Source organism: Nipponia nippon, unplaced genomic scaffold (assembly GCF_047370975.1).
Source record: "Nipponia nippon isolate SJK-2023a ecotype South Korea unplaced genomic scaffold, ASM4737097v1 scaffold_16, whole genome shotgun sequence".
NCBI classification, from domain to species: domain Eukaryota; kingdom Metazoa; phylum Chordata; class Aves; order Pelecaniformes; family Threskiornithidae; genus Nipponia; species Nipponia nippon.
The window spans coordinates 4,100,198-4,126,354 of record NW_028262332.1 but is presented as its reverse complement, the minus strand read 5'-3'; the positions used below and the strand labels follow the sequence as shown (position 1 = coordinate 4,126,354).

Genomic DNA, 26,157 nt, shown 5'->3' with positions numbered 1-26,157 from the left:
GAATTCCTATCCGATTTCTAAAACTCTGCCAAAAGTGTGCAGAGCTCCCTGGGGAAGGCTGGTCCTGAGTGGTCCTGGTGAGGGGCAGGTACCTGTGGTCTCCATGCCCTCGGTGGCTTTCCCCGGTGTCCCACTTCTCTGCCGCCCTCCCCAGCTGATGCCACCGTTTGCCTTCTTGCTTACTGAAATAAACCTCCCAATAAACCTCCCAATAAAGTCTCGAGCACCGGCTGTAGCTGTTGAAACTCCAGGATTGGAGTCGATAAAATCAATATTTCTGCAGGTTGATAGAGTTTCTCCTTCTGACACCAAACTGACGGAGCAGTAAACAAACCGGTGGACAAAATAAACCCTCCTGCGCTGCGGGAAAGGGGTTCGCCACCCCGGCACCTCCAGCCATCAATGAGGAAGGTGTTTGGGCTGTTTGATGCCAACCTCTGTAGGTGGTTTTTCCCTACTTGCTCTAATTTCCATGGCAGGAGCTGAGCGCGAGCCGGTGCCCCAAGACTCCCAGCTCTGCTTCACAAGCACTTTGAGATGTCTCTCATTTGCAGAGCATATATTTGTTATGTAATAAGCGCCAGGAATTAATGATCCATGGCGCAGCTGGGGAAACTTGCGTACTAAGCAGCCAAGGAAAAAATAACTTTTCTTTTTTTAAAATCACTGATGGAGCCATTAGGACCTGCGTTTTCTTGCAACGAGACCGCCCTAGCCCCTGGGCATGGCTGAGCCAGAGCAGAGGCTAGCGCTGCCGTCTCTCTCCCAACTCTTTTGCCTTTGGAGAAGCAATGTTCCTGCCGCTCCTGTTATGAATCATGAGGTTAGCAGCTTTTGACAGATCATAAATCAGTGCTTCGAAGTCGCTAGGACAAATCCCAGGACATTTAATCTTTAATATTAGACGTGTTTAAAGGCAGTGAATATTTCATGAAGGTGCTGTTGCATTTTAGCACATCATTAGCTGTCTCTTTTTCCCCCCTCTTTTCTGTTTTTGCCACCTCCCCCTTTCCAGGCGTCTCTTCCTCAAAAATCTCAGCAGTTGAACCCCCGTCTCGCTCCCTCCTGACAATAAAGCTTTTTACTGTAATCCTTGCGAGGCATTTTAAGAACTTGCTCAGGATCCCAATGAGCATGCAGGTACCTGCCAGGCTGCATTACTGCCATGACGGGGGTACCCCCCCAGCATCTTCCTCAGGTCCTCACCTTTGCCGGTGTTTACAGCTCAGCCTGCCGTGCTGTCAGGCACGATGGGGAGAGGAAGGGGAAAAAAACATCAGCAGGAGCTTGTAACAGAAACTCTACGTGCAAATCCAATTAATCCTTTGATTTTGCTGTTTCTTGCTCTGGGTTATGTATTTCTACCAAACACGGAATCAATTTGGGCCAAGCATGGTTGGGTTTCTGGTGCAGGAAATATTTTCTCTTGCTGTCAAAAGGGTGTAAACAGGGTAAGCCAGCACCGAGAGAGCGGGGCGGGGAGCAGGTCCGAGAGCCCCTTAGCCGCAGGACGAAGGCATGGCATGGGCACTGCCTGCAGAGGACAGAGGTCGGGGGTTTCTGCATCCTCCTGCTGGAGTTTGGGCTGCAGGAGGCTCTGCCATCCCATCGCCGTGTGAGGTGGCAGGAGCAGAGGTGGGAAGGGGACATGGCCAGGATGGGCTGGGAGCATCCCCCTACCTGGGAGGTGCATGGACATGGACGCTGGCTCTCCTCAAGCGAGGTCACGATCCCTGCTGAGGAGGGAACTGCTGGCCCCAGAGCAGCCCCTCTGCCAGGGGTGTGGGCAGGGTTCAGCAGGACTGAGGCAGGGGCTGGATCCATGTGTGCACATCTCTGTGGGGAACGTGAGCTGTTCTTGCAGGCCATCGGGCAGAGGTTTGCTGAGCCAAGGGAGCTGCAGGGCTGCACAGGAACACGGGTTAAGGACAGACCTTTTGCATCATGAAATCCTATCCCCAGCTACTGTGGGTACTACATCATGTAACCCCTTCCAGAAGAACTACAGGTTTCTTGCAGCTTTTCACATCTCCTCATCTCCTCCTCTGCATTTCCTGGAGGTTTCAGAAGAGTCCAAAGCGCTCTAGACCCACATTGGGGATCATGAACAGCCGTGAACGAGCAGAGGAGGGCAGCAGGCAAGGAGAGCCCGACGCTGTGGTCACTGATGTGCCTCTGGAGCAGAGAGGTCTCATCTTCCCCTCTTCTCTTTTAGGAGAGTGCAGCTGCCATGAAGGCTACGCCCCGGACCCCGTCCATCGCCACTTGTGTGTGCGCAGTGACTGGGGACACAGTGAAGGGTGAGTGGGGCTGATCCCCATGTGATGGTGTGCTTGCTCTGTCCTGGCTCCCACGTTGGTGAGGGATCTGGTCTCCTCCCCACCAGTCATGGCCGGCACCAAAGACCTGGGACCGGGCTGTTCCGCTTTCCTACTGAGTGACGTGCCACAGCTGCTCTTTCCCTCTCTGCCTCCCAGGCCGTGGCCCTACACGACGCTTGAGCGGGGATATGACTTGGTCACAGGAGAGCAGGCACCAGAGAAGATACTCAGGTGAGTCAGAGGAGCGTTCAGCTTGGACATTTGGGAGCAGAGCACCGGTGAGCACATCCCAGCGGATGCTACCTCTTGGTCACTCCCGGCTCCATCTTGTGCTGTCTGGGGGACATGAGCGTTGTTTGCCTTTGACAAACCTGAAAGATTTGTCCATGTTCTGCAGACAGGGAAGCATTTCCTTCTCGTCCCCTTGGCCTGATGTGTCTCAGCAAAAGCGAGAACAGTGGAACACAAAGTCCCCCTCGACTAAAAAGAAGAGCTTGACCGTATCCATGTTCTCCCTGTCACATCTCTAGCTATTCCTCTCTCATTTGCTGGTGTTTGGCTTTCAGGACAAGGCCAAATGACTAACTTATCCCACGGAGCCACCACTGCTCTGATTTCCAGGTTGTCAGGTGCAACAGAGTGTCACCATTCGCTGTGAACACTCTGTTCCTATATGACACGTTTGTCCTTATTCCAGGTCCACATATAGTTTGGGTCAAGGCCTGTGGCTGCCTGTCAGTAAGAGCTTCGTGGTGCCCCCTGTGGAGCTTTCCATCAATCCTCTCGCCAGCTGCAAGACAGATGTTCTGGTGACGGAAGATCCAGCAGATGTCAGGTAGGAAGCAGATTTCTTGTTTTGCTCATGCTTGAGTGACTACACTGCTCAAATTGTTATTGAGGATGCAGTAATTTCTATGATGATAAGTTTGATTAATTTTCTTCCAATAAGAAATCTCATGTGATAGCTCTTCAGGCATTTTTGGTCCTGATGGGTCTAGGCCAGGCTTGTGTATATAGCTCTGAAATCTGCCAATCCAGTCAGGTAAATTGGTATGAACCTATGGCAAGGCAATTTTAAAGTGGCTTAAATCACATGTTAGATTGCATAGCTTAAACTGATGCATTTACCAGTATGGAGGTGCTATCATCTTTCAGAAACTCGTACGTATATCATATCCACCCAGCCCTTGACAGTCTGCTGCGGTGCTCATGTAGAGCCAAAGTCAGACCTTGGTGAAAGGCTGTGTTGCTTGTTCAATTATTATACAGCTAGAGGGTTTTTTTCCTTTCTCGAGTTCAGTAAATGCCCAGATATTTCTCTGGCTCCCCCATTTTGGCTAGCTTGTGTTTTAACCAGATGTCATTGGACTTGTGACAGTTTAGTGGGACCTAAGAGGGCATTGCAGGAGAATTGCCCTGGTGGAAGGAGAGACTGTTTACTGGGAGACCGGGCTGGGGGTGGGCAAAGGGAGGTCCCTTGGAAAAGGAGCCAGGCAAAATGGTTATCCTCTGTGCCCCAGCTGGAAAGGGAGCAGCAGCCTCTGCCTCAGAGGAGAGTGATGGTGGTGATTGTCCTCCTCTGCCTGGTTTACAAGGGTTTAACTGTAAACTACAAGGGTTTAATTCCTAAGGTATTTAGTGTGTGTTCCCTTCTCCTGCATTAAATTAAGATGGAGCATGTGATTGTTGGGTGCCAGGGAGACTCTGTGATCCCTCCCTCCCTGCCTTCCTTCTCACTGCCTTTTCCTGTTGACTCAAGACATGATTTTCTCACCTGCAAATTCTTCTCTGTGTTGCGAATCATCTTTCTGGGCACGAGCAGGATTCTTATATCTCCCAGCCCCTTCTGTCTTGTCTTTTCCTAGAGCGATGGGATGGTGGATTTCCATTCTTCTGCCCCATCATCATGAGTCTTGGCTGGGCAGTGCTTGGAGCAAGGGCCTACGAAACCTATGGCAGAGCTAGGACTGGCATCCAAGAGGTCCTCACTTCCAAGTGTGTGTTTGTGGCTAATTAGTGCTTGTTCCCTCTCCTGCAAAAGAGACTGATGGTACATATCTATCACAATTTGGCTTTCTTAGGAGCATTGTTTTTCTTGTCTGCAGAAGACTACTGCTTTTCATTTGAGAAGGTGAAGGGTCGCCTTGTTGTATGTTAACATTTTCCAAGCCGAAATGCCAGGAGAACATTATTTCTTTCCTGCCTCCTCACATTGTCGTTAAAAATACCTTAGTGAAAACAGAAGCTAGGAAGCTTGCTTTCTGCTCCAATGCAGTAATTGTCTCTGGGCACTGATCCTCGCGGAGGAGTCTCAGTCGGGATGGATGAATGCCAGGCAGGATGAGGGGAGTTTCTGGCACGGAGGCTGTTGCCTGTTCCCCTTGTAAATGGATCCTGAACTAAGAATTCCAGGTATAAATATTGGAGTGACCCAGGTAGAATAAGGGAGGCGAGTTCACGGCACTTGTATCTTGCATACAGGAGATGCTAAATTATTAAAACTTTAATAAACGTAATAATAAATATTTGATGTTGAATTATGGAAGGTTTCACAGATACAGTGAAAACCAAAAAGCGATCTATTATTTCTGCATTAGAACTTAAACACTTCTCAAACGGGGATCAGGCTGCAAGCTTGGGGTCCCAAGTACCCTGGAGTGGGTGGAAACCAAGGTGATACTGCCCAAGCAGAGCATGATGGTGTGGAGGAGCTAATGCTGGGGCTGTTCATGTCCACTGCAGTCAGTGAGCAGGGATGTTGCTGTTTGGTGCTCATGGGAGTTGGCCTGTCTCCGAGAACCTCATCTGAGGTTCTTGGGTACTTTCATGCAACGAGAAGGGTATTTTTAGAGCTGTTTATCTTGCACGCTCTTTGCTTTGTCCCTCTGGACTGAGACAAGTGTTGGTAGCTTCTCAGGGGAGCAGTAATGCAGAAGTTTTCATGATTCAGATGACCAGATGGTGACCCGTAACGTCAGACCTACCATCACAGATGAACATGTGCTGTCCATTGTCTAGGTGTTCAAACAGAGCTGTCCCTCTGCACAGTGGGAACCTGTTCCCTGGGCTGTGGGACCACAGTAACACTGATGTCCCTCCATGCTGGCAGCTCCTGCAGGTAGTCCTGCAGCGCTTGAGCTCTAATACAGTCACGTCCCCGTGCCAAGGGGCAGATCCTGGGCTGTATTACACCGGCTGCAACACGGTCTCAGCACCTGGAGTGCCCTGTTTGCTGTCCTGTAACTCTGTGATGGTGGCTCAGTCCTGTATTTCTTCTGTGTCTTTAATAACAAGCATGCTGCATTCCTCCAGACCTTTCATTAGTCTGACACCTTTTGGCTCCGGGGTCACTTGTCTTGAAGAGTTTAATGGAGGGAAATTGCAGAAAGCCTGGTTTGGAGAAAACAAGTGATGAAGTCTTTACAACTCAGAGGGTTAAAGGTTCAAACGTGGCCTTGCGTTTTTATGAAGATACTTGAGACTGTGGAAGGGACAGGTGGGGCTCTGCCTTTCAGCAGCTCTCCGGAGAAATGCTGACTTCCCGCTGCTGATCCGGAGGGATGCTGTTGTCTGTGTGTTGCACCGCTGAGCCGTGCAACAAGCTGTATGCAGTGCTTTGGTGGATGGGAACGAAGGGCCCAAGCTTCCTCCCACTGCTGCAGCCAAGTCATTAGAGCAGCTTCCTATAGACTGGAGCCAAAGGTCTATGTGCAAACCTCCCACCAGGGATGCTCCCACGTGTGCTGGGGCATGAGTGGGGACAGGACTTTGCATGGAGAACTCGCTGGTGGGAGTTTTAGGGCTGTGCGTCATAAATTAAGCATGAGGGTGCGTAGAGTTAATGAAACTTATATGTATAATTTATCAGTAACCATACTGAGCATCCCCTCCTCGACCCCAGAATCTGATCGTCTGTCTGTGATCACGTCAGTCACACGTCTGGGATCGTGGCAGTCATGCTAACAGTGACGTCTTTGCTCATATGAGGTTGGCCAGCAGTACTGCAGGGCTCTCCCTGCGCTGGGAAGCCTCCGGCCTGGGCTGGAGGCTGGGTTGCAGGCTGGGCAGGTTGCTCCAGCTGTGCATCCCCTGCCAGGACAAGAAATACCTCCCAGTCCCACCTTGTCTCGCTTGTTTTCAAGACCTTTCATTGTTTCCCTCTCCCCTTTGCTCCCATCCCTCTCTCTTATCTGTATTTCTGCCAAAACCTGATGGTAAACTCAGTAGTCCATATTGTTTTAAACAGATTACTATTAAGTGTTTAATCCTTCTACTGGCTTTCTCTGAACACCTTGCCATCTCTTTTCGGCCCTTTAGGAGGTACCGCTTGTCCTGTGAGACTATGAATCACTTTAATTGCAGCAGCATATGCTGCTCTGCTGTTGGCAGCTCACAGGGAGGACCCGCACCCACAGTCCCCGGGTCCCACTGCCATCAGCACTGAGCATCCCTGGGGGGGGGGATAATAAAAGCATCCCTTGGGGCGCAGCTGGCTGTGGGGGACCGAGAGCGGAGATAACCCCGTCGGCAGAGTGTGGCACTGGCAAACACCTGGTGGTCCTGGTTCACCGTGCCACCCGCTCTGCAGAAAAGTTGAGAATTTCTGGTGAGCAGCTATAAATCAGAGGTGCGAGCCTCAGCTGCTGCCTGACATGACATATAGCTCTATCGTTATGGCAACCATCGAAACAAATAAAAGCCTTGCCTTCACTTGACAAGCCTTCGAGATGTCCTGATGGAGAGACAAGTGTTCAGCGGCAGAATGAATTCTCTTGAACTTGCTATCGATTCATCTTCGTTTTGCTCCCAAGTGAGCCCCTTTGCTCTCTGAATTCTTTGCCAAAGTACAGTCAACTGGATTTTTTATTTTTTTTTTATTTGTTTCTTATTTTATTTTCAGTTCTCTTGGTGGCAGAGTGCTCTGCTCTCCCCAGCTCTGCACCCGCATGCGTCCCATCTTGTGCTGAGGAGAGGAGCTGGGCTTTTGCTCCCTGCCTGTGGCTTTTGTCGGCTCAGCCCTGCCATGCCCTTGCGACACCATCGCTGCCCCAGGCTTACAGGGGTTTTGCAGTGGTTTGTTTGCAGGGGTTTTGCAGTGATTTGGTCACTTGTGATTTTGCAAGTCGGTGCTGAGTGCTGTGGTGTGAGGCTCCCTGGGAGCGGAGGAGGATGAAAAGTGAAGTGGATAAGAAAGGCAAAGGGAGTCTGGGCCAGAAGAGGGGAAAGAGCTTTGCCGTGGCCACGCTGTCGTAGCAGCAGCAGAGCTCATTTGCCCTGTGCCTTAGCCTCGTGCCTTATCTGCAGGAGTACAGGAAAATGGGTGCTGCTGCAGGAGAGCACCACTGAGGCTCAGGAGGTGGGCTGGGCCAGTCCCCTTGGGCAGCATGGCGGTGGGGTGCGGGCAGGAGCAGGCAGAGGGCACCTTGCCAGCTCTTCCTGCCATTCGGTGCAGGGGATGCCATGGGAACTTGGTCTTTTTTTCCCCTTTTTTTGTCTCCTGGAACAGAGCGGGCTGTGATTTCTTGATGCTCAATGCTGGAAGGACCCTCAACCAGGAGGTCGGGGGAGAGGGGAAACCCCGTTTTGGGGCTGTTCCTCAGCGGGGACCTGAGGAGCTGCCTGCAGAGGCTTTTGCTCTGTTGGTGCCAATAGAGTGGCTGTGAGCGGCTATCAGCAGGTGCCTGTAATGAATGGAGGGCTTCACATGATGGAGCAAATTGATCATTGCATCACCAGGCATGACTTACTCATTTCTGCAAAGAGGGCAATTCATTACTGTGCACATCACAGAGACACTGTCATCCCCGCAGATAACGTCCCTGATGCTCTGGCCTGGGCCTCTTATCACCCCAACACACCGTCGTCTTGCAAAACCGGAGGAGAAGCAGCTTGCAGTGCTTAACATGGGGATAAAGGCAGCCTTTGGCCTCATCCTCTGCAGGGAAAGGACAGATGCTTTACACAGAGGCAGCCACCAGCCCCTGCCCTGCATCTGTCTACTTAGCATCATCCTGGCTGCTTACTGGGATTTTTCCTGCTCCCTGCCTCCCGCTTTGATTTATGAGAGCAGGTTAGAAGAGTCAGGTACGTCTCACTTGGCTACAGGGGGACTAAATGGAGATGTAACCTTGTGGCAGCCACCAAGGGGTGTGAGCAGCAAAATGAGAGGAATTACGGGAGTGGTGAGATAGAGAAATAGGGGCAGAGAGGAAAGGGGGGAAAAAAAGCCCCAAACTTGAGCTGAAATCACCCAGGGAGTGTCTAGGGTAGGTCAGAATTGAAACATGGGTCACCCAGCACCTGTGGGAGGGTGCAGGGACCTCACTGCCCTCACTGTCTCTTCCTGATCCATCAACAGCTATGGGTGATCTTTCATGCCCAGAAGCAGAGGAACATTTCAGCCCTCCCTCTTCAGGGGCTTTTAATAATTCCTGCTATGGTAACGCTGAGTTTCACTCTCTCTCTGTTTTCTAGTCCTTTGTGCGAACCCACTGCATTTTTGAGATCTTGATGCTGGGCCATAAAACTGCACAGAAAATGATCAAACCCCTTAGGGGTGGTGGATGTAAATATGGACCTGGGTTGTAGGCAAATCCATCGTAGGAAGCACCAGCAACAGTTACAAGTTTGACAGCTGAGCGATTGCTGTTCCTCTCATCCATGGAGCCACAGAGCCCAGGAGGGAAAAACAACCCAACGAGCGAACAGATTTTGTTTATATATTTATCGAGTCAATTAAAAAACTGTGACACCCACCAAATATGCAAATGCTGTCTCACACCCAGAATTATTCCCTTTAATGTATCTGGGATCTCCCATCATAGAGTAGGGTTTGGCATTGGACTCTGCAGCTACCCCTACGCCAGATCTGCTGCTGTAGCTGTGTGTCTGTCCATCCAACTGCCTGGAGCAGGAGCTGTGGTGGAGTAGGATCCTGCCAGCGCTGAGACAGGCAGTGAGAGCAAAGGGTTTGGAGGGGGAGGCAGGGGCTCTAAAACACTGTGCTGATGTGTGTGCTTAGCAGAAGGGGAGATGCAAGGCAGTGAAATCAGAAACCTTGGGTTTCTTCAATGAAAGAAGTTCTCCTGTCCCTGTTTGATGATGCTATTTGTTTTTATGTCCCTGCCTTTGCTTCTTGTTAAACATCAGCCGGAGCGTGCTTTGTAGCTGCCTTTTCAAAGTGCAGCCCCATGGCCTCTCTGTTTATACAGCCTGTCTGTACTATTTTTCCTGAATTACATTCCCCCCCCCCCCGAGTTTTATTACCTTTGCTTTTGTGTCCATCTCCTGCCTGTGAAGGGGACTAGAAGGTTTGCAGATGGGAGAGGGACCAGGCAGGTCATCCCTTCCCCGGTGCTGTGCTGGAGCAGCAGTGACCTGCACCAGATTTGGGACAGGGAACCTCTGCCCTCCTCCTCCTCCTCTTCCTCCTGTGCTGGGGAAGGAGCTGTGGTACTTTTGGAAAGGGTCAGGTCACTGGGGATGGACATGGCAGTGCCAGGCCAGCGCTGCGGGGCTGGTTTGTAGTGCAGGTACTTGAGCCCCAGCAAGTGCAGGGTATTTGGGGTCAGCTCTGCCATCTCCCATTCAAAGCAAGACGACCCGCGTCACTTTCACCCGGTGACAGCCGAGAGCGTGCAGCTGCCTGGCTGGCAGGCTGGGGCTTGGAGCTGCACTCGGAGGTCACTGGGGACAGGAGAGGGACAGCAGAGAATGAGGATGGTGGCAGCAGCAGGAGGGACAGGATTTCCTGGGTGTCTGGGGAAGGATGCTCTGAGTCCCTGCCTTCTTGCCCAGGGCTGTCCTCAGCAATTTTGTCCTTAAGGTCCTGAGATGCTTCAGGGCGAGGTGGGATGATGGCTCTGGTCCCGTCTAGATGTGCAGCTCTCCTTTGTCTTAGCTGTGTCAGTGGGAGATACGGTCCCGGGTGGGGCAGTGATATTGGGAATGGGTCTTTTCTTTAGCTATTTCTTAATGTGACTTAGTAGAAAGAGCTGGCACTATCCACCAACCAGTTCTGATGAGATTTCAGTTGCCTTAAACTTGCCTGACGTGGACTGTATCTGCTCCTCCTTTCTCATTTTTATCTCCCATAACTACCATTGGGTCACTTCATCCAGAGGACAAAACTAATAAAATTCAGCCGAGCTGAAACGTTCCTGGGGGCACGCCAGGGACGTGCAACAGGCTCCACAGCCGGCACAGGGAGGAGAAATAATCTCAGCGAAAACAATGGGAGTGGAGGTGGACATGAACAGGGAAGCTTTGTCCTTCTGCTTTAAGGGCACCGCGAGAAGACACTGTCCCTTGCAGGCTTGGGAAGGATCTTGGAGAAGGTGGACCCCTAGGTTTATTTTTATGGGAGTTTTTTAATTGTTGAAGGGAAGGGGGGATGCACATGTTGCTGCAGAGGAACGTCGTTCTTGCTGTGTAGGGATGAGGGAAGGCAGCTTTGTGCAAACCAGACGAAACTGAGGGGGAAGGTCCCATTCAGCTTTCACCCCAGGGCAGGCAGCGACCGTGCAGGCACCATGGCTGCTAAACCCAGCAGCATGGGCGGCCAGGGCTGGGCATGAGGGCAGCCGCAGTCACAGCTGGTGAACCAGGACAGCCGCGCTCTCCTAAGACAAGTGAAGTTAATTAGTTTTGGCTCCTGCTTCTGAGTAGCCGGGGTGAGGGTGATGTTTCCATCAGCTCCGGTGGACTTGGGGTATGGTGCCCCGCCACCACGGCTGCTGTCCCCGAGGGATTTGCTCTGCTTCAGGATGTCAGCCTGGCTCTCGGAGTGATTTGTTAGGGCAAAATACCCTCTGTTCCTCCCACCAGCCTCAGAGCAGCCAAGGGAGCTGTAGGTGCAGCACTTTCCGGACAGCTCAGAGTAACTTTGCTCGTACTGTGCTCGTCATTCTCATTCCACACAGTTTCCAGATGTGGGAGAGATGCTCTGCTCTCTCTGACCCCCTGACATCCAGGCAAAGGAGCAAAAGTAGCTCAATATTAGGTCAGGAGCACCAAAAATCTCAGCGCATGATTTGGAGACAGCGTTGGCATTGCACAGACAAGGGAATGGTGCACCCTGTCTGGCATTGCCCATCAGCTCAGACAACCTTTCCGTGCTTTGCTGCAGCTGGCCAGTGGGACCGCAGCCGGACCAGACTGTGCGTCAGCTGCAAATCATCTGCCCTTTGCTTCTGCTTTGCCCAGGTTTCACATCGTTGCCTCTTTTCGTCTGTTTATTTGCTGCTTACTCTGCTTCTCCTTTTCTGATTTAGATGTTTGTAAGTACCTGTCAGGTCTTTCTCCAGTCTCCTCAAATCTGACTGCTGGCTACAGAGTGAAAAGCAAAAGCTTTCTTGACTTTTTCCTGCTGCTACATGTTTAAAGTCCAGAGGTCCAGCAGGTGATGGTGCTTTCCTGGGCACTATGCTGGAGTGCATTAAGCAGAATATTTTTTTAAGAGCGGTGCAAAGCTGGAGAGTTTTGGAAGGAGGGCTGGGGAGTGAGCAGGGAAAAAAAAAAGTCAAGAAAATTAGGTGAAACCTTGCAAAAACATAATCCCATCTTGGGAATTGCCCTGCATTCACTGGCTGAAGAATTACTGTGCCATAATCAATTCATCTGTAGACATGTTCTGCGGTGTTTTTGATATAATGAGGTGCTATTGGCCGCAACCAAGTGCCTTTTATTATAACACAGATGGGTGCAGTTAGGGCCCCGCGGCCATGCCGTGCCGCAGGCTGCGCTGTGCTCGGGGCCAGGCTCCGGCGGGGCTGAGCAGCGCTGGTGGTGGCTGGAGTGGAGACAGGGAAGGCAGCGCTGGGAGGGAGGGATGGGGATGGGGGGTGTTGATGGACCACAAGGGTTGTACGTAATTCAGCTAGCGCATGTTTCTTCTCCACTGGAGGAAATGAAAGCGGCTGGTACTGAGCAGGCTTTGGAGGGGAGGCATACGGGGGGTGAAGAGCCCACAGTTTTGTCTAGGGCACGTTCAAGTCTGTTGGCATTGTGGCTGGATGGGTTTGGGGGGAGAACGTATTCATGTCTCCTGCAAACAGGAGGTCTGGGCGTTGCACGTGGGGTTTGTCCCGGGTATCACATAGTAGGTCATTCACTGCCAGCCGATGTTTCATCCTATATGTAAGGCAAAACTGGCTCAGACTGGGGTAGTGTCCCTTGATGCTGCTCACCCTCCTGGCTGGTGGCTCTGCTGTGGGCTGTCCCCCTGTCACTGCCTTGCCATGTCCATCCCAGCCCTGCCCTGCTGCAGGGCTCTCTCCCAGCAGCAGCTCATCGGTAACCACGCTGAACCCAGCAGCACACAATTAAACAGCAGCTAATACTTCCCTGCTACTGCGGAGGGCTTAATATGACATAAATGAAGAAGCTGAGAATTAAGGCAGTATACTGTGTAAATATGCACTGAGCTTTTGCAGTGAGAAGTCTCTTTGTTCAGCTCAGTCCACATTTCCCTTTTTCTTTTTTTTTTTTTTAATCGGTGCATATCAAGCACAGAGCTGGGGATGTTGGCTCTGAAATGTTGTTCCTCTGGAGTTGGACGCAGCTTGGAGTTAATGATAAAGTTGTGAGTTGTTCAATAAAGGGTTCCTTGACCCATAGAGTCCAAGGGGTGAATACATTGCTTATAACCATCCATACCAAACATGATCTATATGTGTAATAGGTCCCTGACGTGTGTTAGGGTTCTTGTATCAAAGTAAATGCTGTGGAGCAGCTATACTGCACTACCTCCCCAGGGGAATGCCCTGAAAACCCTGCGGGAAGGGATGGAGTTAACCCGCCACAAGGCTCTTGATCTCAGCCCCCCTTTTATTCCATATGTGCCCATGCTGACAGCCCGTAGTCTGCCATTAACCCTTTATTAACTCAAAGCCTGCCCTTATTTTGAAGCATGACCTTTAAGCGCAATAGCACCAAGGCTGTTTTCCCAGGCGACAGTGTCTGCAGAGGCTGAGTGACACCTGGACAGGCAGGCTGGGCAGCTCTGCCTCTTGCCTGCAAGCATTGGTAGCAGCTGCTGACCTGGCTTGCAGCCCAGCCGTGCCCGAGGTCCCAGCGTAGGGACTTGGTAGGTGTTGAGTGGTGGTACCCGCTTTCCTCCTCTTGTTTTATGGCAATGCCTTCCTTCGGGGAAGCTGTGTGTTTCTGCTTGCCTCCTGCCCACAGCCAGTCTTTGTGGTGGCATTTTACCTATAAGTTGGTAGTTGGCTTCTGTTTGGGTCCAAAGAATGTTGACTGTTGTTTTACTGACAGCTAAAATGAGTGCTCTTAGACCTGCTCCAAGTAGTTGGGATGGGCACCACTGCAAGGCAATACTATTTATTATGGATGGACTATTCAAGGATATCTGCCTCCTTAGTTCTTGCCCTTTTCTAAATAGGTGGCTCATGTTCCCTGTTCCTGCAGGGAGCTGTTGATGGCTCTGGTTATCATCCTGCATCTCCCCACGGGAAAGGAGTCCTGGGGGAGGCAGGGTGTGGTGCTGTTTGAGACCTGGCTTCTTCTCTCCCTTATAGGAGCTTCTTGAGGACTTAAGGTAGGAGCAGATCATCCCTACCTGATGTGACCATAGGCAAACCCGAGCCCACCCTTCCCACCCTCCTGCCTGGGCGGTGGGAGCTGGGTCCAGGTGAAGGAGCCTTCCTGGGTTTGTGTTAGTTGGACTTGGTGCCAGACCACTGTGATGACATGTTTTTTTGGGGGGTGAAAGCCATAATTTGTGCCTGAACGCAGCTGATACATGAGGAGGAGGAGAGTCAAGAATGGCTGCCATTGACCTGAAGGGCTTTTCATGGGATCTCATTTGGAGCTCAGGGAGAGTTACAGACTCCCCCTTTCCTGGTAAAACCGGGATATGCTGCATCACAGGCAATTAATTATAAACGGAAACCTCCTCTTTTATTGAAGCCTGGTTTATAAAAAGGAAAAAAAAAGGAGTTTTTAGTCCAAGCCTGAAAAACTTCATTGCAGTAAAAATAGTGCCTGGCTTGCTTATAAAGCACAAGTGGGCAGCAGATGGGCTCAGAAGCAGCAGGGGTGACTGCGTTGGGGGATACTGCCGGTATTTGGGGAACAGCCATGCTTATCTGCTACTTGGCTCCACGGTGGAAAAGAAACCACAATAATTCCAACTGTCCCCTTGCCTGGCCTTGAGAGGGGCCAAGAAATGGGTGGGATTGAGTGCAAATCTGGCGAGCGGTGCAGGGAGAAGCCCCGGTTGTTGTGTGCCTTTTGGATTCATCAGCTGGGGCTTTGCAGGGATTTAAGGGAGCACGAAAAGATTTCCTGCTAAACATCTGGCTCCCTGGTATTTTGGCAGCCTGCCCGGAGAGCACTGTGTGTGCTCAGGTTGCAGGCAGAGGTGGGGAGGTGGCAGCAGCTTTGCTGTCCCTTCACTGTGGGATAGTGGTCCTGACCCCACCACCACTTCCAGCGTGGATGGGTGGCTGTTCCTGCGGAGGCTGTTGTCCTCCGCCTGTCCCTTGGTGTCATTCCAGCTGTGCAGCTGTGGGTGACAGGACATGCAGAGAGTTGGGAGCATCTCCACAGATGCTCCAACCCCACACCCCCCCCACCTTTCCTTGCGGCACCCAGTCAGGCAAGTGGAGGGTGTTCCCAGAATAGCCCAGAATAGTCTCATTTCTGGGGAGTGTGTGGGTTTGGCTGTGCAAAGCCTGGCTGGAGTAGCTACAGCAGGTAGCTGGAGTGAAGTTCCTGAGCTCTGGCCTCTCTGCAGCAGCTGTGACAGTCTGACATATGTTGGCACGTTGACTGCTATAACTGGGGGTTTCTGAGCTTTGCAAGGTTCATCTTGTCTCTCCTGGCTTTCCTGGTGGGAGCAGCGCTGGGGCAGGTTCAGGCTAGGAAGGCTCGAGCAGTTTAGAGGGAGCTGAGCTGGTTTGCAGGGCTAGCACGGTGTCCCTGTGTGCAGCATTGATCCTGCTGGTCTCCGGGTCAGGCGCCCATGCAGGCGCTTCCTCGAGAAATAAAACCCAGCACCAAGTGCTGGGTGACCTATTTAGGAAGTCCACATCTCTGCTCTGACGTGGTGCCACGGCATCCTGGTAAAGTCAGTCCCATGTCCTCTGCCACAGCTCCAATGCTCCCAGGAGTTGCTGTGGTCCCTCCTGCTGCTGTGTGTCAGCACGACCACGCAGCATGCCGGTATCTGCCACACGCATCTCGCAGCGAGGGATTTTCACCTGCAGTGGTAGAAATGCTCCTGCTCTGGGAAGAGCTGCTTTTTCTTGCAGGAGATGATGTGGCTGCAGAAGGCAGAGGAGGACACGCTTTTGCGGGGCGGCTGTACCACTTGAACAGCCTCCACGGCTCAAGTAGAACTGTTTCTGTGTGTTCATCCTTGCTTTTTAGGGCTGAAGCAGGGATGCGCATGGCATCTTTTAATTGCACGTATGTGTATGCAACCTCTCATGCAGGGAAGTGTGGCTCCCTGCCTGCCCAGGGGAGACGGCATTAATGGGACAGCTGGGACATCAGTCACAGACCCATAGACCTCCTGGGTGGCTGCTGCCTCTCTCTGTCTCGGTTCCTCTGTCACAAAATCAGGACTTTTTTTAGTAGGATTACTTCTGGCTTGGCCAAGACACTTTTTGCAGGGAGATGGCTTTGACATGGGGGACTGCACTGGGCATGGCCCCACAAGCCTTGCTTTTGCTCTCTAAACTGGGCAGTGGGAGCCTGGATGGGAAAAGTCATCAAGTCCTTTGACTTTGACACTGCAGACTTTGCTGCCAAACTCCTCCATCCTCCGATGAGAGCACTAGTGCAAATATCAGATAGGATCAATCTCCAAACAGCTTGAGAAATGGTACTGAAAACTCCCTGTCTCATCTTCCAGCACAGCTCAAAGGCTGCTTTTGTACGGTCTCTTAGCCACCTCGCGATTCCGTGCGAATCCTTATCACGGTTACTTTGTTAATAATTTCCCCACATCACTCTATCAAGTTATCTGTTGAAGTCCAGACAGATCAGGTATTTCCCTTTCCTCAAAAAAAACAACACAAATTCTCTTATCACAGAAAGATAAGGGGTGAATGTGACACGCTTCAGAGTCAACAGGTAGATGCAAAGAGAGGGGACAGGGACCAGCGTGTCTGGCAGGAGCTGACACCCCCCTGCTGCCTACCCTGCCTGGGTGCGGCTGTTGTGCATCGATGCCTATTGATGGGGTTAATCCCTGTGGGGATGTGCCAGCTCCCCCACCAGGTCCGTGGGCTGTGCAAGCCCCCGTTGGCACACCCAAGAGCTTCCTGAGCTTCAACCAGCTTCAAGCCCTCCTTAGCTCAGCCCATCCCAAAGGTCTCTGGTCCCCTCCGTGTCCCCTCCCAGGGCAGAGCCCCCCCTGCCCTCCCTGGAGCCACCTGAGGAGGAGGGGTTCCTGCCTTCTCCCGGTGCCAGAATCAATACCAAAGGCCTCCATTAATATTCTAGGAATGGCAGAGAAGATTGACTGCCTCATTAGCAGGCATCGTGTGAAACTCTGACAATAATTAACAACTCAACGGTCTTATTTGCTGGCCTATCACAGAAGTATTCAATCAAAAATGTAATTTGCTCGACGCTCCCATTTACCATAAAGAGAATATTCCTTCAAAGTTTTAAATAGACTAATTAAGAGGGAAGAAATACAGGGAAAAATTATTAACAGTATAGTTTTAATGGGAAATTACTGGAGCGTATTAATAATGCAATAACCATTTTTAACAGCTGTCTGTCAGTTTGTGGGCCGGGGTAATTAAATTAGTCACTAAAGGGTTAGTCAAATTAGGTGTCGGAGAGCAGCGCTGAGGCTAACGAAGGCGCATCAGGCTTAATGTTCTGGCTCATGAAGGAGGATGAGATGCTGACGTTCACGGCAGAATCCCTCCGAGGTCCCCAGGGACCGTGTGGGGGGAGCCCCCGGTCACCCCAGGCACCGGCATCTCGCATCTCCTCTCCTCGGTTTAGATGAACCCATTGTGCCGGGTGATGCGAGGAGCAGGGCAGAGCTATGCGTTGGCAAAGGCTGGGTTGTCTCCAGGAAAATAATAAGAAAGAGTGTTATCTGAGCATGAGCATGGCCCAGGGTGGCCTCTGTGACGTCTGCTTCAGCCTGATGCTGCTCGGGTTTTTAATCTCTTTCCGAGAGCCAGAAGGCAGCTGTGCAGGGTCTTGTTGGCAGTTGCTTTCAAGGCTTTTATATTCTGCGGGTTTCAGGCTCGCGTTCCCCCTTCCTCCACCCCTTCACCCCTTTTGAAATGAATCACAGTTCATTTTGGATGTTGTTGAGCCTGAAAACACATCTTTCTTGCCGCCAGCCTATTAAAAAATATATTTACAGCTCCATAAAGCAAAGCGAGCTGTCAAGGTAACGTCCTGCTGGCTCTTGTGTGTTCAGGGTGGAAAGTAATGATTTGGAGAGGTACTTGCTTGCGTGATTGCAGTGAAGATTTTAAGCCCAATGGGGAGGTTTCTGGCTGAAAAAATACTTGTGTCCAGCCTAGGGAGGTGTTCATAGGAAGCACGGTGCCTGGTGGACCTGGGATGCTTGGGTTCCCGGCCAGGGGATGCTGCTGCGATTCCCCTTCCTTTTCTGCTCCGTAAATCAGGATGGGGGTGCTGGCCTCTGGCTTTCAATGGGAAAGGATTACTCCTTCCAATGCGGTTTTTTTTGAGATTTTAGATGTTTTCTTCATTTTATATTGATGAAATAGGACTTTTTCTACAGTATGTTCATGTTGAAAAACAAACTGACACAAAGCAGTAACAAAAGCCCAGAGAAAAACCCTCACCTGTCAAGAGGTACCAAACAACGTGGTGGTTGGGTTGTTTGGAGGGCATAGAGGTCTCTGAAACCGTGGCCTAAATTATGCAGAACAGGGGCATAAATGTCCATATATTGGCTAAATATCTGGCCTTTTCTGGGCAATTTTCTTCCTTCGATTTTACAGAAAAACGCTCTGAAGATTTGAAAGTGATAGAGGTGATGGCAAAGCCTGTGCATTCCCACGAGAAGTTTCAATTTTCATGAATCGATGGGCTTTTTTTTTGTGTGTGTATAATTGTTTCTCCCATCACCCCCATTTAAAATTTAAGTTAACTACAGAGACAGCCTTACCTGCGTGAAGTGCTTGGGACTTTCTGCTCCTCTTTTTATATCATTAAGGTAGATGTAAAGATAGCAGTTGCTTTAACTGGGTGATTTAGGGGAAAATGCGCCCTGCATGGTACGTGGGGGTCAAATAAATACCCAGTGGAAGCAGCTCTGGTTCAGCAGTAGGCTCTTCAGATTGCTTCAAGAGGATAATCCTGGTAGAAAGGAAATGCTAAACCCCATCAGACCCACCAAAACACTTCAATATCCCAATAACTGCAAAAAAAAATGTTCCCGCCCATATTGCAGCAGGGTGAGCAGCCAGGCTGGGCACTCGGGCGAAGGCAGGCCCTCCTCTTTCTCACATGTTGGAGAATTACAAGCCGTATAGATTATTTTAATGGCCATATTACTTCCAACTGTGCCTCTACCATCTGTTCTTCCCCAATTACGGATGCAAAAACCCAGCATGTTTCTCCATTCCAGCAGCAGAGAATGAAATATAAGTGCTGTAAAAGGGTGTATATTCTTTCAACAATGTAGTTGGCACCTGTGATATTTTGCTCATGCTTCCGACCTGTGTCAGTCGGGATGCTCCGCCTGGTCCCTCCACACCACTCCCAGCCGATGCCTGGATCCGCAGTGGTAGAGGGAATCGTTGATAAAAAGAAGAGGCTTGTATGTTACATGATTTGTCCAAGCCGTGTGGGGCAGCTGAATTATTAACGCTGACCAAGTGTCTAAGAGCTACAAAACTCGACAAGAACCTCTTACCTCCGGCACAGCGATAAACAGGATTGAGGCACGGTAGGAGGGAGGGAATTAAGACAGGACATCAAAGACTCTATTCCGTCAAGTAAATCATGCCATTGCTTCAGTAAAAGAGCCCCTAAATGTTTTATTAGGGATTTTCAACAACTACCAAAATTAAGATGGAAGGGATGAATTATTAAAAAATAGATTAACTAAACTAGCCTCTGAATTAAACATGAAAGGTACCTATTGGGGGTGGCGTGGCCACTGTGTGCTGCAGGCATCCGAGTCCTTCAGCTGGGCATGGCGGGAGGTGGCCTGGAGAGGGGGAGCAGTGGTTCCAGGGGGATGGAGAGCCGCAAGCTGCTCTCCTGGGTTGGGGTTGCGTTGCCAGGGCACGGAGAGGCTGGCTGCAGGGCTGGGAAAGCAGAGTGCCAGGTACTGCATAAGCATCAAAGGAGGAGGTTTCTGCCTGAGAGAGATGCAGGTTAGATACACAAGGTAGAGCAAAGGAAATAAATAATGCGGGTACCAAAAGGTGACTTGCCTGAAGTACTCGAGCCAGCATCTGAACTCTCTTTTGCTATGTGCTAGTTTGGTGTTATCAAGTCAAAACCATCCATGGCAAGAGAGGGACCGAGCCTGTGTACAGCTCAGGGGTTGTGGTTGGCATTGGGGACGTTGTGGACCTGCTCCACCAGATTCTGTGCTCATGGCAGGGTAAGGAAGGGTTAGCAGGGGCCGGAGAGCCCCCAGGGTGTGTGTGTGCATGAGTGGGTGAGGAGTGCTCCCATGGTCCCTCCTGCCAGCGCAGCTGGGAGGATGGGGATGCAATTTGGGTGCTGCCAACAGCTGGGCACAGCTGGTGCTGTTCCCCAGCCGGAGCAGGGGGTCTGTCCACACCTTTGCTTAGTTCAGGCACACTGTTCTGCCCCGAGCTTCCTGCATTCCCATGAGCAGGCAACTTCGGTGTCTTGTGCTACATTTCTCCCACCTGTCAAATAGAGACAATATATTAATCACTTCCTAAAGTGGTTGTGTGATCTTAATTTGCTGTTTAAGTGCCCTTGCAGTACGATCTGTCCTGACGTTATGCCTGCAGAGCTACGGCAGCCTGTGAAGGTAAAGCACAGGCAAGAACAGGAGGTGAAGAGATGCTGTTGTCTGTGGTTTGTTTTGTTCCAGCCTCCAGGAAAGTGGAGCATCGTCTCCAGGTGCTAAGCACAAAATGTGCTGGAATTTCTATTTGTTTGTTCTCCCTCTCTTTCTTCTTCCCCAACATGTTCAAAGCTCTTACATGCAAGTCTACAGTTAAACTCCTGCAAATGCCAGCGGTAGTACAGCTGCTGGGAACAGTTCTCAGAGTCTGCGGTAGCACTGCTTTAAGGTGTACTCTGATGGAACAAGTGGAGGCTTCATTCATAATAATAACAAAACACTATTTTGCAGTTATGGGTTGCTTTTCATCTTCACAACTCAAAGGAGCATTAATTAACTGCACGGCACGGCGGGAGGTAGGTAGCTATTGTTGTCCCCAGTTTATAGATGAGGAGTCTGGAGCGTTGACACATCCTGTGCGTTGCCCGCGGTTGTGCAGTAATTCACTATCCGAGTCTGCAGCCGGTCCCAAAATGCCAATTCCTGCTCGGGGCTTTATTCCTGGGAATGCTCTCTGTTCGTCTCCAGTGACAGAGCCGTAGTTTTGAGGTCATCTTCATTTCTTTAAACCAAGTTTGGTTTTGAGTAGAGAGAGGTGAATATTGCTGAAGTCGAATTTAAGTCTTCTAATGTGAATTAGGCCAAATGCTGAAAGCAAGTTCTTTGCCCTTGGGCCAGTGATTGGGCAGCGTTTCAGCTTTGTGGTGCTCCTTCCATCAAGATAAAAACTTGAGAAACAAATTAAGCTCAGTCTTTGCTGTGGTCCCCGCTTTTTGCAAATGTGTATGGACAAGCCTGTTTGGGTGAAATGGTAAAAATACAACAACCAACTTCTTGCTTGTAAATCCCCAGGTTTGCTTCCCCAGTGAGCTCTACCTCCAAAAACCTCCTACTTGACTCTTTTTCCAAGGGTCACGTTCACAGAGGCTTGCTTCTGCTTGTTGGCTGAAAAATCAATGTTTTGGCCTTCATGTATGTAATCAAAGAGGAGTCTTCACCTGTATTTTGGGAGACCATTTGCCTGAGAGGCTTTGGGTAACCCTCATCTCTCCTTGCAGGCAGCATCGAGTCAGCATCGCTCTCTGTGCCACCTGCAGTGTGAAATGGGTCAGGCTGAGAGATCACCCTGGGAAGAGGAGCAGGGTGCAAGCTGCTGCGGGTGTCGGGGTGGGATCAGTCCTCCCTCGCCCCCCACCTCCTCCAAGAGCCCACGTGATGCTCACTGCTCCCCTTTCTACCCAGAGGCACCGGCTGCCACAGGCTCTGATGGATGCTCCTGGCATCCATCAGAAGACCTTCACCCGTTGCTTCCTGCCCTGGCAGAGGGGGTTCACAGGGTCCGTGGTGGGAGCCTGGGCTCCACATGTCTCTGCATGTCTGTCTCTGGTGCCTTTCAGAGGAAGAATATTGTATTCTGGGCATCCTTTTCGGCAGGGCAGACATTGGTTTAGCATGGAAGCATTTCCATTTAGTCTCCTTAATTAAGATAGACACTAAAATAAGGGTGGCGAGTGGGATGCGATGGGCAGGAGAAGGAGGGTGGTCCTGCAATGTGCAAGTGCTCGTCTTCCCCCCCCCCCGCCTCCTTTTCTCCTGTCATCAATCTCCTCTTGCTAAATGTGCAGCCGGAGAGCAGGTTCCCAGGCAAACTTCCCCCTGATAGGTTTTGACAGACCTAATCAGGCAGGAGTAGTGACGACCATGCCCCACACTCCTGTGAATTGCAGTTCAAACTGAATATCCTTCACCGTGACACTGGCAACTGAAACGAACCTGATGGATGAGATCTGGCTGGCCCAAGAGGAGGGATGCGCCCATCCCATGCCCACCTGCCTGCAGCTCCCATCGTTGCCCGCGGGCTCGGGCCCCCGATGCATCCCTTGCAACCTCTGCCATAGCGCAGCTCTTCTAGATGCCTTTGATGTGGGACACTTAGTGCCAGTAATTGAGCTCAGGGAAGAATCTGCTGGGAGGCGTAGTCTCTTCTGCCTTTAATAAATCTATATATTCTTTATGTTCCACTTAATAATGCAATAGCACGAAGGTTTACAGATAAAGGGAGGATGTCTGTTCTGGGATGCTTGGTATCAGAGTGAGGCCAGAGGAGCTCTGAGTTAAACTTGGAAATCAGTGTGTGTTTGTGTGTAAGCACGGTGCTGCATTGGTTAAATGCATCATCTGTTCTTTAGAGGTGCTTCAGGTCATAGGTTATTGTTGAGAGGGAGTAGGCTTGTGAATAAAAAAATAACCTAACAAAATATGGAGGTAGATCTTCCAAAGCGATGTCTCCTTTGGAAACCTGAGTCTGAGACCTGGGAGTCTGCTCAGCCCTCTGCATTCCCACCCATACACACCATTAATAGCTCTGCTCAGCAGATGTAAGCTAGGGTAGCTACAATGTCAAGAGGCTAGAAGATGGGACAACATGGCAAGTACAATGAATCCCATTATGGGCACTGGGATTTTGGCATTTTATAGGTTTGTGTCTCATGGTGGTTCTGTGGTGTCTAAGAGAGTGCAAAGTGCAAGGAGTTTTTTCCATAAGTGAGGCTTTCTGTCTCTCTCCCAGATGGTGTTTTGGCTATCTAGTGCTACGAGTGAGCATAAGACCTTCCCTTTCCTCAGGAAAGACTGTAACAGGCTCCTTCTCTAGTTGGCATCTATTGCAAGTAGGCCCAAGGGCTGTAGACTGGGACTGATTTGACTGCACTTAGGAATAGCTTAGATCATCCCTAGATCTGTATCTAAGCTAGTCCCCAAGGCTGCCTTTTCTGATGAGCGGAGATCTAGTCCATGGACCTCAGGGCACCGATCAGTTCTTGCTGCAATCCTTGACCATTTTAGGGCAGGGGCATCATCCCCAAAATGAGCTGATCTCCCCCAGTGAGTTTGGAGGAGCCCGAAGTGACCAGTCCTATGTGTATCTTGGGTTACCTTGGGATGGGTGAGCTGAACCCTATCCTCAGCATCTCTGAGACCTCAGAAGGGTTGGTCTGGCCACTTCTGGACCAGTAGCAGTCAGGTGTCAGCCCTGTGCAGGCTGTGTGTCTGCTCGGGGGAAATGCCATTGGCACCAGCAGATGCTCAGTTGCAGGAATGCAATCCCTTGTAGTTGTTTCTTGGGCTTTGGGTCCGGGGCCTTCTGTTTTAAGCACATCAGACTCAGTCCCACAGCATAGTCCCAAGATTTGGTGGAGCCGGCACAGTTCCTGCCTCCTAGCACTGAGCTCCCAAGTGAAATATCCTTATGTGAGATACGGATGTGTGCCCTGCTTCAGCCTCTCTGCCTTTAGCCCTCTCTCTTCCTCAGGTAAATGATGATGTTCCCTGTTCCACGTTCAACTCCCCACTCAATTTATCTTGTTTATTGACCCAAGCAGAAAGTCAATGTTTTCTTCATCTGCCATTTGCTTTGATGGCAGCGAATTTGGTTCAGCAGGAACAAAAATGGATGCAACAGAGCTCAGTGCCAGATTTTTCTCCTTTTTTTTTTTTTTTCTTTTTTTTAAAACGCTGAATATCCTTTTTTTCTGAATACACCTGGCCCTGGACACAACTCAGCAGCCTTTGCTATACGATATGGCTGCAGGCAAGGCTAAAAATGTACAGCAATTACCCCATGAATCGGTGAGCCAGGAGGAAGCCTGCAGGTCAGCTCGTTACAGGCAGGCATTGCTGCAGCCAGGGCTGCCCACTCCCTCCCGGTGGGTGCCGTTTGTTTGTGAAACATTGGCCTCTGGGGGTTTCATGTGCATTTGAAGCTCTGTGTCTTCCTCAAAAGTCTGAAGGTGATGCTTTGCAGCCATCGCCTGGATCAGAGATTTCCAGGCACCACGCCATGGGCTCCCGGGGTTGTTGTTTGCAATGGAAGTGTGAAAGGGGATAGGGAAAGGCTTGCTTGCCTCTCTGCCGGGATATTCATAAGCCTGCAAATCAGGAAAAGTTCATTAAGTGCATTGAAGAGAGCTGCCCCACAAACAGGTCTAAATACAGCTTCTGCCCCAAAGAGTTTGCAAGCTGGGGACAGCATGTGGCTACTTTGAGGTTGGTCCAGGCAGCACTCGCTGATGTGGTGGTGAGAGGGGCATGGGCCGTGTGGCATCTTTGCAGGGGAGATACAAGACAAACCCTCCTGGCAGTGTGGGTGCAGTTTTACGACACAGACAAGGTGATCTAGTGGGTTGTGGCCACCACACAGGGTGGTCCTGCTCCTCCCTCAGCCACCAATGCCCATCACTTCCCTCATATCAGCAGTGGCATCTCTCTGATCCTGAACTGAGCTTGTTCAGGGATTTAAACTGGCAGAAGACCCCTCTCTTTCTGGTAGGAAATTATTTGCTCTCAAATGCCCACATCTCCAGGCCGGTGTGAGATGGGTCCCTACCAAAGGCAGGAGCAGATCGGGGTGCTCCTTGCCTCTGGTGACCAGACCCACAGAGGTGGTGTCCTCAGAAGGGCTCTGTGACCACTGGCTTACCAAGGAGGTTGGTGCCCTTGTGACAAACTCAGCTGTACTCTGAGGAGCTACTGATGGATGCTGGGCACCTTGGAAAACAGAGTCTGCATTGGATGCCTAGATAAGAGCTGAGTCCTTTTGAAAAATCTGCCCATATGGTTGGAAAATCCCTATGCAAATCTCTCCCCAGGTATAAAATTAATTGGATTCCAACTTCAAAGACTGCTTCTGGAAACAAGCTGTAAATAATCTAGTTGTGCCTCAGTTCCCATGTCTGTGGACATTCACCTGACTTTTTCAAAGCCAGTGAGCATTGCTGATAGAAGGTGCTATATATAGCAGCAAAGCTATGCATATATGTATACTTATGCATAAATGCATCCCTAGTAACTGACCCAGGTGTGTGGTGTTTTCTAAAATACAGCTCATGGATTTGGTTCACCAAAAAGCTCTAGTTTTGCTTCTCATGGGCTCTTACCCCTCTCTCTGTGCAGCCGTGCACGCCCCCATGCCATGGGACGTTTGCTCACCCGGTGCCGTGGCTGGGAAGCAGCGTGCCCAGCTCCCCAGGTCTGTGGGGAGCAGGCGGGGTGGATGGGGTCTGGTGATCCTGGGGATGTGGAGGGGATGGTGAAGGTCACCCAGCTGTGCAGCTTTCAGTGGGGTTCAGCTGGATGGAGCTTTATTGCAGAGCCTAGTGTTGCATCTGGAGTTGCATGGGGATGCTGAGCTGCTGCAGCATTATGGGGCTTGCTTTTCTACGGGCCGTCCTGTCTGCAGCGACCGTCTCATCAAGGCAGGGATCTGCACTCTGAATGCTTATCCGTGCCCATGCAGAGATGGCTGATCCCTGGTACCCAGTTTCCCCAGGGCTCGATGCTGTCTGTTCCCAGTGGATCGATAGGAGCATCTGTGAAAAATCAGGGCATGGATGTCTGATCCTGAAGCCCTGGCTGTTTCCTATTTATCTAATCTAATTCTATCGGCATTTCTAAAGTGCTTATCACCACTGCATCTAAGCACTTTATACGTTTCTTGAGAAAAGAAAAAAAATCCTAATCGCTGTTTAATGAGAGTGGTCGAGTCTGGGATGTGGCTGGTCCCAGTGCTTGGGCACAGGAAAAAAATGGGCTAAAGGGTAACCCCCTCCCTCTCCCAGTTTCCCTGCAAAGTCCAACTTTTCTGTGTGACCCTCATGAATTGCTGCAAAGTCAGATCCAGAAGAGCCCATGAGAACAGTAGTCTTGCCCAAAATACCCTCAAAGGCTATAAAAGGGAAGGAAAACCCCAGTGACTCATTTGTACCTAAGCACATACTGAAGTCTGAGCCCCAAGCTGGGATTTTCAAGCTTGCCATT

The 26,157-nt window shown here is 50.6% G+C and overlaps 1 protein-coding gene across 5 annotated transcripts in view; it reads left to right on the top strand.

Annotated features, from left to right (window-relative positions):
* ASTN2 (astrotactin 2) overlaps positions 1-26,157 on the top strand; it is a 358,876-nt gene that overhangs the window by 155,162 nt on the left and 177,557 nt on the right. For all 5 annotated transcript variants that reach the window (XR_015703622.1, XM_087752526.1, XM_087752527.1 and 2 more), the window contains exons 8-10: positions 2,216-2,300; positions 2,478-2,552; positions 3,019-3,156. Coding sequence is in view for 4 of the 5 variants with exons in the window: in XM_087752526.1 (XP_087608652.1) it covers positions 2,216-2,300; positions 2,478-2,552; positions 3,019-3,156 (298 nt within the window). In the remaining variant the exon portion in view is untranslated. The remainder of the gene's footprint in view (positions 1-2,215; positions 2,301-2,477; positions 2,553-3,018; positions 3,157-26,157) is intronic.